The sequence below is a fragment of the Dromiciops gliroides genome, chromosome 5 (assembly GCF_019393635.1).
Source record: "Dromiciops gliroides isolate mDroGli1 chromosome 5, mDroGli1.pri, whole genome shotgun sequence".
NCBI lineage: Eukaryota > Metazoa > Chordata > Mammalia > Microbiotheria > Microbiotheriidae > Dromiciops > Dromiciops gliroides.
The window spans coordinates 137,891,407-137,908,636 of record NC_057865.1 but is presented as its reverse complement, the minus strand read 5'-3'; the positions used below and the strand labels follow the sequence as shown (position 1 = coordinate 137,908,636).

The window sequence follows — 17,230 nt, the reverse complement described above, 5'->3', positions numbered from 1 at the left end:
TCCATAATCCCTAGCAGAGCCAAGAGTATACATTTATGAATTAGATAGCTGACACAGGTTAGAAGTGCTGTCAATGGTCTTAGAAGAGAAAAAAAAAACAAAACTAATCCACATGGGGATATTAGACACAATAAAATAACATGTGTATATAGTACTTTAGGATTATAAAGGGTTTTTTTTAATCTATTATTTCATTTGAGCCTGACAACAACATTGTGAGGTAGACTGGGCAAATGTTATTAATCCCATTTTACAGGTGAAGAAATTGAAGCTCAAAAAGATTAAAAATAAGTTGCCCTAGAGCACAGAGCTCGTTTAATGACAAAGCCTTCTTCAAGCTCAAGCCTCTTCATTTGAAGTCCGGGCCTTATATATATATATATATATATATATATATATATATATATATATATATATATATATATATATATATATATATATATATATATATATATACACTGTATAGCAGGATGTCTTTTCACTGTAGGTACCACACAACTAATTGCCTGCTGAATGAATCTTGAAGCAATCATGCCTTCGATGCTCTGAACTATTTCTGTGGGCAATCCCCACTTACACAGAGAAGGAAGGTGACCTCTTTATCTCTGTAAAATTATTCAGTTCGAAGGAAATCAGAAAACATTTTGAGGGGGGTGAGTATGCTTTACTCACCATTAGAGAGGAACACCTCTTGGAAAGGATCAGACTGTGAAAGTGAGCAATTGCCACCTGGTTGCTAGCAATCCCTCCAAGAAACCAGGTGGCTTTTGCTTAGCTCTTCATCTTGTTTAAAAATCATTTTTGGCATGCCATGGGGGAAGTATATACCACACAGCAAGCTATGTAAAGTGTAGATGCTCTTCCTTCTAAAGGGTGCATAGGATTGGTTGCTTCAGAATTTTAAAGCTACAGCTTAAAGGAATATAAATCATCACTTAGTCTGCCCCCTTCATTTTACAAGTGAAGAGACCAAGGCCCAGCAAAGTTACTGACTTGTGCCTAAAGTCACAAAGCTAGTTAACAGCAAATTCTGAACCAGAACTTGGGTCTTAGGTATGTCAACCCAGTGCTCTGCTCCACTTTGCTAACTGATGGAACTAACAGACAATTGCTCAACTTAAAAAACACACTCATTTCATCATGAATAACTTTTTAAATCACTCTCAAAAGGTAAAATTATATTATACTCAGGAATGTAGCTTGATTCCTATCTTCCATAATTTTTCAATTTCAGACAATTCAGGTTTGACAAAACATATAGATTGTTTTGACATAAGGTGGTTTATCGTGATAGAATGTCCTATTGACCAGGTAAAAGAATTTACATTTCTAATTCATTTTGAAATCAATATGTGTGTATACATATGCACATATATACACATATACTCTTTATTACAAAAGAAACTGGAGAATAAGGGTCATATTTGTGAAATGATAACACAGGCCATAAAAGGCATAAATGTTTTCTTTGTGGACACACTCGAATCACTAGAGATTTTTTTAAAAAGTCCCACAGTAGAAGTGTTAGATTTTCACAGGTATCAAAGACTGAACATTTCAGGTTGTAAAAGATCAATTTATTTCAATCAGTGACAAAACTGAATGACAACTGGACCAAGAACTGCAAAACTCTGATAACCACAAAATACCCTTCTTCCCTGGGGTTCAAAAGAACTACACAACACATTTATCAAGGGTAAAGGGGAGGAGGAGAAGTCTTGAAGCACTAACAGCCACAAATAGTCCTCTCCATGGTGAAGGAAAAAGCTCTGCATGCTGGGGTATCCTAGCAAATTTTGCTCGGCTGGCCAAAAAATCGTAACAGATGGATGGTGAACAACTAAGCAACCGCAAGCCAAATGCTTGAAAAATAATAAAAAATATTATTAGCCCTCAAAGGTTTGCAGGATAAATGACAAAGGGAAGCAATAATTCCGGCAAAAACCACTCATCTTTCCACTCTCCCCCTTCCTCTGCCACCTTTTCCCACTTAGATAAGTGGCCTCCAAATCACAGCTATCACCACACAAATATGAGTGGCTTTGCTGCTGCCCGAAATACTTGACTGATAATATCCTGTTTGCCACTCCAGGAAACCCCAGAGTGGTTTATAAGACCCTGCCCATAGCTGTAAAGAAAGGAGAGGAGAAGAGCTAATCGATACTAGCAACCCAGCTGTGACCTGGCACATAGAGAAATAAAGAAAATGAATCCCATCGATAATCTCTATAATTTAACACTTGGAAGAAAGCAACATCTGGGATCAACTCCAATTGGGACGGGGTTGCCCTCAATGGGTCTTGGCTTCTTGCACTAATTGTTAAACCCGGTACAATGAGATGATACCGAGATGATACCCTCTTCCTCAGGCTCAGAAACAAAGACAAACTCTTTAGGCTTCTATCTAAACGAGGGGGAAAAAATCCAAAAGCCACCAAGGAAAAGGAGAAAGCTGGAAAGAATGACAGTCAAAACACACTCCAAACACGTCTAGAAGAAACTATTGTCTCGCTAACCACTCAACACAGCAGAATGCAGAATGAAGGCTTTTAATAGGTCAAGCAAAAGACGGGATGACTTTGTTTAATCACTTCACAAAGTCAGTTCAGAGGGCTCCATGGTCCTTCCCCCCAGGCAAAATTGGAGGGGAGAGGGTCCCCAGTGGAAATATCTCCCACAAACAGCACTTTGATCTTTCTTTTTTAATTGCAGGAAACGAATGAGATGGGAAGAAAGCAGATTTTTCCACTGTATCCTCATGTACCGAGATCTGCCCTTTTCAAAAGCACTGCCTAGCGGCAGTAGATGGCAGATAAGAAATAAGGGGATAATAGATAAATTCTGTAAAGGTTCTGATCTCAGTGAGATCTTCAGGGCCGGGCTTAGCCCATTTTTGTTTCAGGACCTTCACTGCAAGCCCAATTTCTTTAAAAAAAACAAGCAAACAAACCCTCAAAACCCAGAAGGGTTGGAGGGAGATGGGGAACAGGGAAGAACCAGTTTAATTCAAACAAGAACGGGAACTCTAGTCCGTATTAAATGGGAGGAGGGAAAGGAAGGGAGAATCCAGTGTTCATCAGTCAACATTAATGTCCTTTGTTGTTCACCTTTGCACAGAGGAGCGAGTGTTACACTGTTTTCCTTTTTCTTAAAACGCCAAAGTCAGACAGGTCCTTCCTTAAAACATGCCCTCCTGCCTCTGTCTGACCCACGGCCATGCCTAGCGCACTCCCCCAAATTGAAAATTCACTTTCCAGCTGCACCCTCCCCAAAAAAACCCCACCCCACTCCCCACTCCCCGAAACGACCCCAGGATCGGACCGGACGCAATAGCCAGAAGTGAAAACATAACCAAGTCTTCGTTCCTTTTCAAATGACAAGGAAAGGGAGCAAATTAACTGATATTCACAGAGAAACTCTCCCACCCCCCAGAAACACAAACCAAAATACAAACAAAAATATGCAGGGGCGGGGTGGGGGGGGGTAGGGAGAAAGGCGTTGGGGAAGGAAATAGAGCGGGCTCAGTCTCCTGTCAGAATTGCTCCTTTGTAGATTATTGCACATTTTGCACTCTGGGGATGTTGATGCGAGCCAGAAGGAAGGGTTTGCCTTCCCCTTCTGGTTTTGTTGGTTTCTGGGTGTTTTTTTTTTCTTTCCCTCCCCTTCCTCTCTCTCTGTCCCCAACCCTCCTCCCGGGAAATCTCTGCAGCTGACTGTCGTTTCGGATCCTGGGGTTTGGGGGGGGGGGCGGAGGACGGAGAAGGGGAAGACTAGTAAAGGAGCTCGCCCTTTCTCTTGCAACTTGACACACATGCACCCATCTCCACTTCCAAACTCCAAAGACGGAGATGAGAGTAGGCAACGCAGAACTGAGAGATCCTTTCCCTTTGCATCGACCGCTTGATCGCTAGCCAGAGGCTCTGGAAGGGGAGCGTAGTGAAGCAGGGGGAGGGTGCGTGGGGTTTCGTTGGGGCGGGCGCAAGCCCCCAATCCAGGGGGGCGGGGATGTGTATGTCTCTCCCCGCTTTGAGATGATCTGCATAGCACCGTAACAGAGCAAAAGAGGGAAGCAAAAGGGAGAATATATTATGCCACAACTATCCATTTTCAGCCTCACCTAAATATAGGGGACAAATAACGAGAGCAGAAAAGAGGAGAAAGAGGAAAATCGTAAGCACAGGGAGAGAGAATAAAAGTTCACCCGGAGGAAGACTTACCTACGCCGTATTTCTCGTGCTCTGTAGGTATCCACATGGCTAAAGGAAAATTCTGTTGTCTCTCTCTGTTTCTTTCTTTTTCCCCCTCCCACACCTCTTCTCAGGAGCTCAAAACAATAAACCGGGAGCCAGAGAAGCAGCAGCAGCAGCTCAGAGCTCTCAGTCCTTGAGCAAGAGGGAGAAGGGTCAGGACTGGAGTCTGCCCAAGCGCTGACAGTGCGCGGGCTATGCTGCCTACTGATGCTGAGGCTGCTAGGGCTGCTGCCGCTGGGGCTGCTGCCGCCGCTAAGGCTGCTGCCGTTGCTGTCCCTCTTCGCAGCTTCCTCAGACGCGCTCCCGGGGATTCAGACGCGCAGGCATTGTTCTGATTCACTGAACTAAGCGAACACGCCGGGGCACTCTCGGGCGCACCGCCCCCACTGCCTTCTTCCACTCCACTCCCCCTTCTTTCCTCCTCCCTCCTCTGCACCCCCAGATGCATGATGGGGATTGTAGTTCTCCACCTCACTTCAGCGAAGGGACGGTGTACTCTAGCGATTGGGGCGGGGTTTGTGGAGGTCCCTCCCACCCTCCCTTGTTCGGTTCTGCTGAATAAGAGCTGTTTGTGACTTCGTCTGGGAGTGGAGGAAAGGCTGATGTTGGGGGTGGGGTGAGGTGTAAACTCGCTCTTAGGTTCTCATTTGAACTAGAGACCCACCCCCTTACTCCTCCCCCCACCCAACTCCCACTGGAATGGCTTCTCCGGGGACTGAGGAGGCTGCAGCTGGAGAAGATGGTGTTGGCAGCAGCAGCCACAAATTCAGTGATGCAGGTGAGTCCGGTGGCCCCCTTGCAGCAGGGCCCTTGGTGCCAGTGGCTTTAGTTTTCTCTCCAGTCGTCTTGCCTGCAACACAAACCCTAAAGTCACACTGACTTCCAGAAAGCGCTAGCCAGCGTCTTAAACCCTGATCTCTCTGCAGCCACGTGTACCCGGGGAATGGCGTTGTGAGCCGGGGGAGGGCAGGAGGCGGAGGCGCATATTTGGCAAGTGTTTGCCTAGGAGTGGGTGGAGAAAGGAGGAGGAAATGCCACCTCCCCTCCCCGAGCTGTTAGGGAACCCTCTCTTGGCTCTTCCCTTCCGGTTTTGAAGTAGCGCCCATCCTGCGCTCTAGCCCATTCAATCGCATTGGGTTGGTTTGGAGAGTGATATTGGGGCATGTGTTTATGACATTGGAAATGAGCAAGTCTCTCCACCTCCCTTTCCTCAGCCTTGACTCTTTTTGTGCTTTGTTTGGCACAAAGAAACTTGTTTTATTCGTGTCTTGCGTCTTCCAGGTATGAAACGTTCGTTCCTGGACATTTGTGTAGCTATCTCTCGCGGTTTTCTTCCGCAGTGAGGGAAGTTTGTGTCTGATGAGCTCTCTCGGTTCTCTGCCAAAGGACCCTTGAGAGTAGAATCTCGCTGCTGGGAGTCTTGTCAGAGATCCGAGTGTTTGAAGGAAGGAAAGAGGAAGAGAGAATTTGCACTCTGCTTCAAAGAGCTCTGGACTTTTCAATGACAACCCTCTAGGTCATCACAGTTACTTATGCCAGTCCAAGGCTTTGGGTTTCCTGGAGGATTTGTATATCGAGTCAGTAATAAGAAACAACTTTGAGGGAGGAGCACCCGGGATGAGACTCTAAATTTGGGGGAGGAGCCTCCTGGATGAGTCTTTTCAGGGATCTTTGGTATAGAATTAGAAGGAATATCGGAGACCATTTTAATCCAGCCGCCTCTTTTTACTGGTGAGGAAACAAAAAAGGCGAGGGAGGAAGTAAAACGACTATGCCCCAGGGTACACAAGTAGTGAGAGTCGGCTCCAGTTCTGCCCTCTGCTAGCTGATCCCCAGATTGCTTTCCGACTTGGGGGATTCTTCCTCTTTTCCCCTAGACTAAATGAGGGTTTCAAGGCAAAGAATGCAGAAAGCTGTGGAAGTAACTTGCGTGTTGCCATTTCCGGGGAGGGGGGGGAAGGGAGGAAAAGTTAATTTTGCCCTGGCTAAAGTTTGGTACATCTCTGCTGGAGTTTGGGGTTTTTGTTTTTTGCTTTTGAAGTTAATAACCTTGTGGTCAAAAACTGAGTCCATTAAAAACAAAACAAACAAAAACCTTAGTTCATTTCATCGCCACAGTTAGTTAGCCACTTCTATTATCAAAATTCCCTAACCCTGAAATTTTTTTTTTAAACTAACTCTGTCAGTGCTGTATATCTTCATCTGGCTGCTGAGTCAAATGTTTATCCACCTCCACATCCTAGACAGTTAATTATTGAGTTATTTGGTATTCATTTTGGTGGACCAAGTGCTTGACCCAACTCTCATTTGGGGGAAACGTATAATTAAAGTTCTGTAGATGCTCCCATCTCAAGAAGGCTATTTAAGAGCCAGAGATGTCACATTTAGAATTGCCAACAAGCTGACGAGAAAATGATGCCTAAATTTTCACATTTGTTTCTGCAAGAGGTTCTTAAAATGTAAATGGACAGAATGAGAAAGCTGACTGGACAGCTGACTCTCAGTAACTCCTTAAGCAGGTGGTTTGTTGTTGTTGTTTGTTTGTTTTTGTTTTTTCCCCAATGCAATTAGTAGTCCGAATTTGGAAATTTCCTGAAATCAGAATGAAAGGGGACAGTGTAATCTAATGTAGCACTTTCAAATGATGGACTTGAAATCACTCCCTGAAGACTGTTTACAAAATCATAGGTAAATGCCATCCTGGATCAGACAAACCCTGGTGTCCCCCAGTGGAAGGAAGGAATATTATATAGAGAAGCCCTGGAGTGCCTAGAAGGCTAGACTTGGAATCAGGAAGATCTGAAACATTTATTCTGTGACCCTAACTAGTCACTTAACCTATTAGCCACAGTTTCTTCACCTATGAAATGGGAAGAATAATTAAGAGCTTAAAGGCCATTAATGAGAGAATATGTGTAAAACAAGGTGCAGACTTCATTGCTGCATAAATGTCACACTTATTAGTTGACTTTCGTAATGTCACACCACGAACGTAGCATTCTACCTGAACCCATTACATTACATTAGTAACCCATTACATAAATTTTTCCAAACTACACTTCAAAATTAGAAATGACTATAAAATTGAAAAGAGCATTGTTATCCAGCTCATTTCTATTTTTCAGCAGTGAAAACCCAGGCTAATAAATCATGCATGGTGTTTATTCCTGTTGTGTATTGTAGTACTCTCATTGAATTGATCTAAGACAATGTCCTCCAAAAGGTGCCTTCAAATTCTAAAGGTAGCATGCTATAATGGAAAGATACTGAATTTGGGAGTTAGAAAACCTAGGTTTGCGTTCTGGCTTCATCTCTTACTAACTTAGTGACCTTTGGGTAATTTACTTAGTCAATCAACATTTTTAAGCACCTACTATGTACTGGGATTATATTAAACCCTGGGATGCAAAGCAGGGCAAAAGACACTCCTTGCCCTCAAGGAGCTCACAACCTAAGAGCTACCACAACTCGCAAACTATGTACAAATAAGTAAATACAGTGCAACTGCTCCGAAACGCCATTTAATTCTGTAAAATAGAGACAATACTTGTACTTACCTACTGTCCAATAGAAATCCGGGCTAGTACTTGTAAGAATTTTTTAGTCCTAGTCTAATATCCTAATCTAGTAGAGGGCCCAGCCCTATGGAATAGGAACTTGTGCTCAGGGTCTGAGGATCAGCTCTGCATGATGTCATTATTGCCCAGATTCCTCCTGTGATGTACTTAGTGTCTAGATTCTGGAGCAGTCTAGCACTTGACTGGAGACCCACCTGCCAAAGCCTTCTTAGCTATGTTACATGGGCCAGTATGCCTCTATCAAAGGTTCAGCAGCCAAGGTCACGCAGAACAGAACGAAGACTGAGGAAAGCTGGCAGCTATACCTGAGCACTGCAAGTGAACTACTTGTAAGCCTCCCTTGAGCCACACCTGAGTATTCACTCCCTCCCACACAAAGCACATAAAATGAGCCGTCTTCCCTGCTCTGCACCAGGTGCTTCTCCCAAACTCATTTGCAGGACAGGGCCCCAGCGTCCTCAGGTTCCTCTTCCCTTGCATTTGTTCCTAGCACCTGAAACAGGTGCAGGTGGTTGAGTGGGTCTCTCTCAGCAGTACCTCCAGTCCTAGGAGAAGAAGTGCGATGAAATCTTTTGTTCTCTGAGAAAGTCGGGGACCGGGGCTACAAGGATCCCAGAAATTTCTCGTCACCATCTACTACTTCGGGAAGGATTTGTGCAGGACAGTTGAACTTTGTACGTGTTAGGTAGTAGGACTGGACTAGATCTCTGAGATCTAAATTCCATAGATAGTGCACAAGCTCTGAGGAGTTTAATGAACTAAGGACTGGGTGAGAGTCACCAATGAATGATGATACAAGCAAGAACGATTGTCAGCCAGGTTTTGGCAAGGTGCCAGAAGGATTGGGTGATCGTTCTTATAATGGAGAAGTCAGGGAAGATCCCACCAGGTAATAATGTTAATGCTAGCAGACACTTATATAGCACTTTAAGTGTTACAAAGGGATTTGTGTTCATTCTCAACTAGTCTTACAACAAACTGGTTAGGTAGGCATGCTCTTATCCCCATTTTAGAGATGAGGAAAAACAAGCTTAACAAGGTTAAGTGACTTGCCCATGGTCACACAGCTAGTGGCTCAGACACAGACATCTTCTGATCCCCAGGTTAGCACTCTTTGGGTAGTGGAAAAAGTATTGGGAGGACTTGAAAAGGTCAGGGGCTATCTCCGTTTTGAATTTGCTTCCCCAGCTCCCAGCACAGTGCCCGACACATAATAAGCTATTAATAACCTTGTGTTGATTTATTGAAGTCAGAAGACTTATCTTCCAGTCCAGCTTTTCTCACTTACATGCTAGCCTTGTGTTCTTGGCAAGTTCAGTTCCCTCTTATAGCCCAGGTTTCTTCATCTATGAAATGAGGGAGTTAGAGCAATGATCTCTGTCTTCTGCTAACTCTAACATTTTGTGGTTGGTTACTGGGTGAGGTCAAACCAACTCATCATCATCCCCTCCCCATGCATGTGGGCAACAACCAGGAGGTCTCCATGCTCTTTGAAATCCAGCTTAGAGCACTGGATTGTAAAGGAGGAGACATAGTCTCTAGTACCAACTTTACTAACCAGGCAACTCTGTGACAATCTTTATTGTTGGCTCAGTCTCAGTCTCTCTCTCTCTCTCTCTCTCTCTCTCTCTCTCTCTCTCTCTCTCTCTCTCTCTCTCTCTCCCCCCCCCCCCCAGGCAATGGGGGTTAAGTGACTTGCTCAGGGTCACACAGCTAGTAAGTGTCAAGTGTCCGAGGTCGGATTTGAACTCAGGTCTTCCTGAATCCAGGGCTGGTGTTTTATCCACTTTGCCACCTAGCTGCCCCCCCCCTTTTTTTCAATTTATCTTTTTGTCATTATAGGATAGCAACACTTACTTTCCTCACCCACCTCATAGGAATAGATAATGAAGCCCAAATAAGAGATCTCCAAAGTAAGAGTGCCATAAATCCAAGATATTATTATGATTCTTATCTGGTTGACATGTAGGGGAAAAAAAATCAACTCAGTCTGTCTCTTAGATCTATGCTGATATTGTCAGGAAAGAAAATGCCCCAATCTTCAGAAAGTCGCCATCCTAACAGGCGTTACAACACCAGCAGTGTCAATTAATACCATCCAGACTTGTTATCTGGATGGTATTAATTGACACTGCTGGTGTTTCTCAGAGCTGCAGAAGGCAAGCTTTTCAAGAAAACCAGAAAAACAAGATTAAGAGCACCAAAGAGGCAAAACCAGTTGGTGGTTTAACCGGGAAGAGAGATAATGAATCTATTTTGGTATTCTATTTAAATGGAGATAGGCTTTTAAGGAGAGTAGAACTTCCCTCTACCTCAGTGAATTAGCTTTGTAAGAAGAATATGTTAAGGCCACCTGCCCAGTATTCAGTATGTTGCAATGTCCTGGCACACTTGTCCTTGCATTCCCTGTGTCATCATCTTTAGGGATGTTGTCCAGATGGGCTGGGACTTAGATGGTTCTAGTTCTATTTTTCTAACTTCGTGGAGCAACTGCTATCAGCAAGCTACATGTTGTAGAACTGAATTAAGCCAAATCTCACATACCTTTAGTACTTTTCTCCTTCAGGAGGGAAGAAAAGTAGCAGAAAATGAAATCAGCTCTCCCCACCCCATCATTTTTTTTTTTTTACTATCTTCAACAATCTGAATTTCTAGGTCCTGGGAAATAATCCTGGGAAAGGTTAGAAATGTGTTGATCATTATGACTTCTACTCCTAGTATGTACATTCCTGTAATTTTCAGACCAATAGAGAAAATATCGGTGGGCTCTGAAAGTTATCCTCCCCAAATTCTTTCTTTGGATGTCCCTCCCATACTACTCAATCTCCAAGAAGCTGAGGTGGATGAGTTTGATGTGGCTAAGTGGTTGCCAAAGGAGATCCATGGAGGTCTTGTTGGGATGAAAGAAGATAGAATGAAGTTGCTCTTGCAGTGTTTGAGGTGGGTTGGGAATGAAAGACAAAAGAAGTCTTCTCTACCAAAAATACTGGAGTCAGGCCAAGAGAACACCTTTATTGTGGGAAACAACCTTATGGTGCTTCTGTTAGTCTTTTTTGGTACTTGAATAACAAACAGCCCTTAGAGTCTAACTCAAAACTTAAATCAATTCCCAAATTTATTCTAAATCTTCCCAAAAAACATGTAGCAGGAGCTGACCACCTTCTTGGTCAATAAGCGTTTACTATCTGCTACTTGTGAACTGGAATGTATAGGTATCAGGGAAAACTAGTACCTCTGGTTGAGGGCTGTCAAGCACTTTTCAGGGCTGCTTTCCACCTTTAGAATCCACCTGCCACCCACTTCTCACCTGTGGCCCCAAGAAGTTGTAGCATGAGCAGTAGCCACACCTGGCTAAAACCCTCTAGGCAGCTGAAGCAGGTGCTGTGGAGTGATTAGAACTTGCTTAGACATCAAATACACCAGGTCATCTACTGCATCCCAAGCCATCATCATTCTCTTTTGTCTTGCCACTGGACTTTTGGGACTCTGGAAGAGTGAGGCCAGCAACTTTGGGCAACTCCACCTCACTTAAATCTAATTTATGCAGGAGTCAGAAGACTTGTGTGCTAGGTACTGTGCTAAGCATTGGCAATACAAATACAGGCAAAACCCCCCAAAAGGAGCTTGCCTTTGAATGGGAGAAGAAAACTAAAAGGTCACAGAAAAGCAGGAATGAGCATGACTAAAGGATGACCTGGGCACTTTCTTAAAATGGAGGTTTCAGGAAGAACTCAACAATCACAGTAGGATGAGTGGGTGAATCTCCACCCATTCACTAGGATGGGAAGATGTTGGGGGTGAGTGATAAGGAGAAGGGAAGATTTTCCCAAGTGTGGAATTCTATGCCATTTTAAGTAGCCTGCGGAGGGCCAACCCTAGGCTGAATTTTGAATTAGGTGAAGTTTATATTTGTCGTTTTCCTATTTCACAGATCAATGTTTCTTTACTTCATGTTGGTGTCCTTGTTGTCACCTCTATTCCCTTGCTTCACCTGTCTGTACCCAAGATCTAATTTTAGAGATATAACCCCTATGTGAGTTCAGTTAAGAGAGGAGGTTAAGGCCTGCTTCTGTACCCAGAGTGATTGAACCAACACAGGATAGTTCTGACTTTAAGTTCGAGTTGAGCCATTAGTCCTAATTTGCCGAACACAGTGATAATCATTAGAGCCTCAGAAATTTACCATTAATTGTTACCAGCACTGTCTTTAATTATTCCTTGTATAGATTTGATCTCTTTAATCATGGTTTCCTGATGTGTTTCTTAGCAATTGAATTATGTTGAACTTCATATGATATTTGGGGGGTGGTGGTGAGGGGAGTTTAATCTTTTTTCCATAGCTCCCCTTTTATGCTAAGTAATTGATCCTATTGAGTAAAAAGATGATGGATCCACTCAATTTATACAGTTCTGGTAAAGCCTTGTGCCATCTCAAAATATATGATTTAGCAAGCTTCCTAAGAGTAACTCAGCAAGCATCTAAGAATGAGTAGGAAATTACAAAATGAACAAGCTCTCTCATTTCTGCTGCTTGTGTCCTTCCAGTGAGTATGCTTAGTTCTGTGTTTAGACTCTTACCACAAAGCAATGGGTTATTTTATGCAGCAGATCCTGTATCAGACACCGTAAACTAAGCTAGACCTGAAATGAATCAGTACTCAAGGCAGAGAAAACAGGCTGCTTCCTCTCCAAAAATGAAATGTGCTCTCCTTTGTGGATGGAGGTAAAATCACTGAGCCACCATCAGTAGGTCACGTTTTTCAATTTTTTTTCCCGTCGATGATAGATTTCCCTGATGAGCTCATTCACTCCATCACCCCATTCATTCATACACTCTTATCTGATCCACTTTGGGAACAGGAACTATATTTGAAGACTTACTCTCTAGGGTTAGTAGGTACTCTGTGGCCATGGAACAGAGCAAAAGTTACTGGCCCGTCCCTCAGTGAGAACCTTGAGAGCAGGGAACTGTTTGCTTTTCTTTGAGTCCCCAATTCTCAGCATGGGTTCCTGGAACACATGCTTAATAAATGCTTGTGATTTGATGATGACTCAAAAGTGTCTTGAATGCATTAAATGACATATAGGAGAAATGAGCTGCTGCTGGGTTATTCCCATAGGATGAATTTAAATCAGTCAAGTAGTATCTGCTGAACTCCCAATACGTGCCTAATGCTGTGCTTAATGTTATGTGAAATATAAAGGAAATTGAACATCATGGTCCTTGGCCACAAGGAACTTACAATCTACCTGAAGAGACAAGACATACTTGTGTTGCCTGTGATACTTCTATAATAGGTATCATATGGTAAATTGGGGCTACTAAGAAGGAGGTAGATTTAATTCTGTGATGTATAGCAATAGTAATAGAGCTTTAAGTTGTGTCATGAAGTGTGGAAAGCTAACCTCAGAATCAGGAAGAAAGACACATTAAGACCTGCCTCTGATACATCTCCAGTGTGTGACCTTGAGCAAGTCACTAACCTCTCACTGATCCCAGGCAACTCTCTAAGCCTGTCCTTTACACAAAAAGGTATCTGCTTTGGTAGAGGGATTTTCTTTTGAAGAGTTCCCTCCATTCATGAAATTAAAAGTCTAGTACAGAAAAAAAAAATCTATAGTCACCTATTAGTTACAGAAATGGACAGGCCTGATCTTTTAATTATGTTCATTTTTACAAAGAAGAGTTCATGTTCAGCCTCATGCTTTCTCCAGTCTTGATTTTTAATTTTTCTGCAATGATAGATGAGTCACCTTGTAATTACAGAGGCCGCACCTGTTCTAAATTATTTTGAGTGTGTTTATCAAAATATGCATAGATGTTTAATTTCTAAGACTGAACTGGTTGTTGCATATTTAACACAATGCTCTGTTAAGCAACATGTTGGTATTCAACAATGATAGCCAATTAGAAAAGAAAAAATCTTGTACCCACTGATCGTGATTACATCTCTAAACTAATTAATAGTAGGAATCATTTGAGTAATAATACAACATCAATCAGTCTTCTTACTGAAAAACATTGTAACAAAACGGCTAGAAGGGAGGATGATGGAAAAAAAGGAAGAGGGCCAGGGTAATTCTTGTAATCTGGAGGGCAGCTAGGTGGCGCAGTGGATAAAGCACCGGCCCTGGATTCAGGAAGACCCAAGTTCAAATCCGGCTTCAGACACTTGTCACTTACTAGCCGTGTGACCCTGGGCAAGTCACTTAATCTTCATTGCCCCACCCCACCTCCAAAATTCTTGTAATCTGTTATTTCATAAGATTTAATTACTTATTCTTCATTTGTGAAGACCCCTATTAGAAGATGGTATGCTTTCAGTTCTTTTTGTAGTAGTGGTCCCTCTTATACACTACCATGGGTGATATAATGGGACACTGGACTGGGAATCATGAGACTTGGGTTCTAGGACTGTTGTGATCACTGATAAGCCAGAGAACTGTTCAAGGCTGGTTTTCTTATCTTAAAAATGCAGAGGTTGGGGCAGCTAGGTGGCACAATGGATAAAGCACCGGCTCTGGATTCAGGAGGACCTGAGTTCAAATGCGGCCTCAGACACTTGACACTTACTAGCTGTGTGATCCTGGGCAAGTCACTTAACCCCAGTTGCCTCACCAAAAAAAAAAAATCCAGAAGTTATACTAGATGACAATTCTTGGTGAGAAGAGTCCTTCTGGCTGAAAAACAACCATTCATTCTTATCCATCCATCCATGCTCTCACAACTCTGTTTTCATCAACTCCCCATCTTGATCACAGATCATAGATTGAGAGATAGCAGGGATATTAGAAGTCATTAAGGCCAAAACCCTTATTTTACAGATGAGGAAACTGAGACTGAGGGAGACTATGAGACTTGACTGGGGTGACACAGCTACTAAGTGTCTGACTAGTCAATTCTGGAAGATCTGAATTTGGGTCATCCTGACTCTGACACCACCACAATAAGGGTTGTACCACCTAGCAGCCACAAAAAACATGCTCAGTCGCTTGGAGCTTTCTTTCTTTCATTTTTTTTTAACATTTTCATTTAAAAATTTGAGTTCTAAATTCTATCTTTCCCTTCCTCCTACCTCCCTTATCCCCTCCCCGAGAAGGTAAGCAATCAGATATATGTTATACATGTGCGATTATGTAAAACATTTTCATATTAGTAATTTTGTTTTTGTTCTGTTTTTGGCAGAGCAATGAGGGTTAAGTGATTTGCCTAGGGTCACACAGCTAGTAAGTGTCAAGTGTCTGAGGCTGGATTTGGACTCAGGTCCTCCTGAATCCAGGGCCGGTGCTTTACCCATTGTGCCACCTAGCTGCCCCCAACACAATAATATTCCAATCATATATTACAGTATTCCAATCATATGCCATTGCTTGTTTAGCCTTGGAGCTTTATTGACCTTGCTGAGTTCATAAGCCTAAAGCTAAAGGACCCCTCAAAAGGCCATTTAGTCAGATCTTCTCCTTTTGCAATTAAGAAAACTGAGACCTAGAAAAATTAAGTGATTTACCTAAGATCACACAGAAAGCATCAGAGATAAGATTTGAACTCAGATCATACAACTCCAGAGCCAGTGCTTTTTTACTGTACCACCCTGAAAGTAAACCCAGCAGAATATATGTCTGAATATCAGTATGAAATTCATGACCTTGGGTTTATTAGCACCATACTGCTGAACTGAACATCCTTCTAACATTCAGTTCCTTTCTCATGACCCCCAACAATACTGTAGAATGCGATACCATGAAGAGATATTCCTGGTCCTATAAGCTTTATATTTTTTTAGAGCTGAAAGAAGACCTAATTCTAGATTTGTATTCATGTTGGAAAAGTATTTACAATCCAAGGAATTGTTTGGCTCATGTATTTTCCCAGTTCATATGGTTGCCCTTTTTGCAAGGTGAGGGAAGATGAATACAGCCAATAATCTCTAGATATTAACAATTGTAGGGGCTATCAATTAACTCTAACCTCCCATCATGCAAACTAACATGTGTACAGACCTAAGGAAAGTGAGGCTCGGCCCAATGAATGTCAGGCAATGGTACTAAAAGAAATAACCTCCCTTCCTTGCTTACCTTTGGAAGTTTTCCATGGGGAATGTATGTTCTCATAGCTGTGGTATGTGGAGAAAGTTGGATGTTGATAAGAGGGAAAAGAGCCTTGTGGAGTATGGCACATAAGGGTCATGGTGGGGGGGGGGGATGGGATGTTTTAGCCTATGGAAAAGAAGGATAGCTATCTGCAGGGATCTGAAATACTGCCTTGAGGATGAGGGGTTAAACTTGTTCTGCTGGATCCCAGAAGGCAGAACTAACAGCTTTAGGTGAAAATTAGAGAGAGACAGATTGGTTTTTCAATTTGTGCTTTCCAGAAGCGAAAATGATTACCTTAGTGGGCTCCTCCTCATAGGTCTTCAGCTGAAGACTTAGTGTCTAGTTGGGGAGGATGTAGAAGGGAGAGGCAGGCAGAATGGTACAGTCCAAAGGACACTGGATTTAGAGAACCTGACTCCATATTAACTGGGACGTTGGGCAGGTCCCTTAACCTCTCTCTGTGCCTCAAAGACCTTATCTGCTAAATGGAGAGGCTGGAACTAGATGGCTTTCTTGGGTCTCTTTCGAGATCAATGATTTGTCCTCCTAATTGTACCAAATTCTGAGCCAAGGTCTAGGTTGGACTTGATGTTGCTTGAGTTCCCTATAACCTCTGAGATTCTTTGGGAACATTACTAATTGTGGGCATTGTTGATATAAATTTGGTGAGTGTTTATCTTTTTGAAAGTGAGTGTTCTATGCTTTAGGAATAGGAAGGGACTTAGAGAAATCTGCTTAGCTGAGGCAGGGGTGTGTTGGTGGCACAGCACACTCTTAAATTTAATCTGCATTATTAACATGTTCTGTGTCCCTTTCTTAAATCTAGATGATGGACAAAACAAGAAATCAATCCCTGATTTGTAGCTTGCCTATTTCCACAATGTAAATGTTCACAGTGAAAATTTAACAACCTGTTTCCCCAACCAGTTAGGGCAGGCTCCAGCACCACCATGCATCTAGGTCATTATTTCAAGGAACAACCTATGTCGACTACATCATGGGATCACAGAGTTAACTAGAAGGGATCCTGGACACCATTTTATAGGTAATAATATGAAATTATTCTGTTTTCAAAAACCTCTCGTGGTATGCCTTTCGGCTATAGCCAATTTTAATGTTTTATAATAACAGAGAATTATCCCTTGAATATAGATAAATATATAGAATATAGATGATAGAGTTCCACCAGACGAGGATAGGAAGACCTGAGTTCAATTCTTCCTCATTTTTAAACTGTGAAACCCTAGGCAAGCACTCTCTCTGAGGTTGTTTCCTCAGATATAAAATGAGATCCCTCCCAGCCTTAAA

At 42.6% G+C, this 17,230-nt stretch overlaps 2 protein-coding genes across 3 annotated transcripts in view; one reads left to right on the top strand and one right to left on the bottom strand.

Annotated features, from left to right (window-relative positions):
• DOCK4 (dedicator of cytokinesis 4) overlaps positions 1 to 4,629 on the bottom strand; it is a 572,917-nt gene extending 568,288 nt beyond the window's left edge. The window contains exon 1 of the mRNA XM_043965823.1: positions 4,218 to 4,629. Within this exon, the coding sequence (XP_043821758.1) occupies positions 4,218 to 4,254 (37 nt within the window). The 5' untranslated portion in view covers positions 4,255 to 4,629. The remainder of the gene's footprint in view (positions 1 to 4,217) is intronic.
• Positions 4,630 to 4,807: 178 nt separating this feature from the next.
• ZNF277 (zinc finger protein 277) overlaps positions 4,808 to 17,230 on the top strand; it is a 176,666-nt gene continuing 164,243 nt past the window's right edge. For both annotated transcript variants that reach the window (XM_043965082.1, XM_043965083.1), the window contains exon 1: positions 4,808 to 5,028. In XM_043965082.1, the coding sequence (XP_043821017.1) occupies positions 4,950 to 5,028 (79 nt within the window). In that variant the 5' untranslated portion in view covers positions 4,808 to 4,949. The remainder of the gene's footprint in view (positions 5,029 to 17,230) is intronic.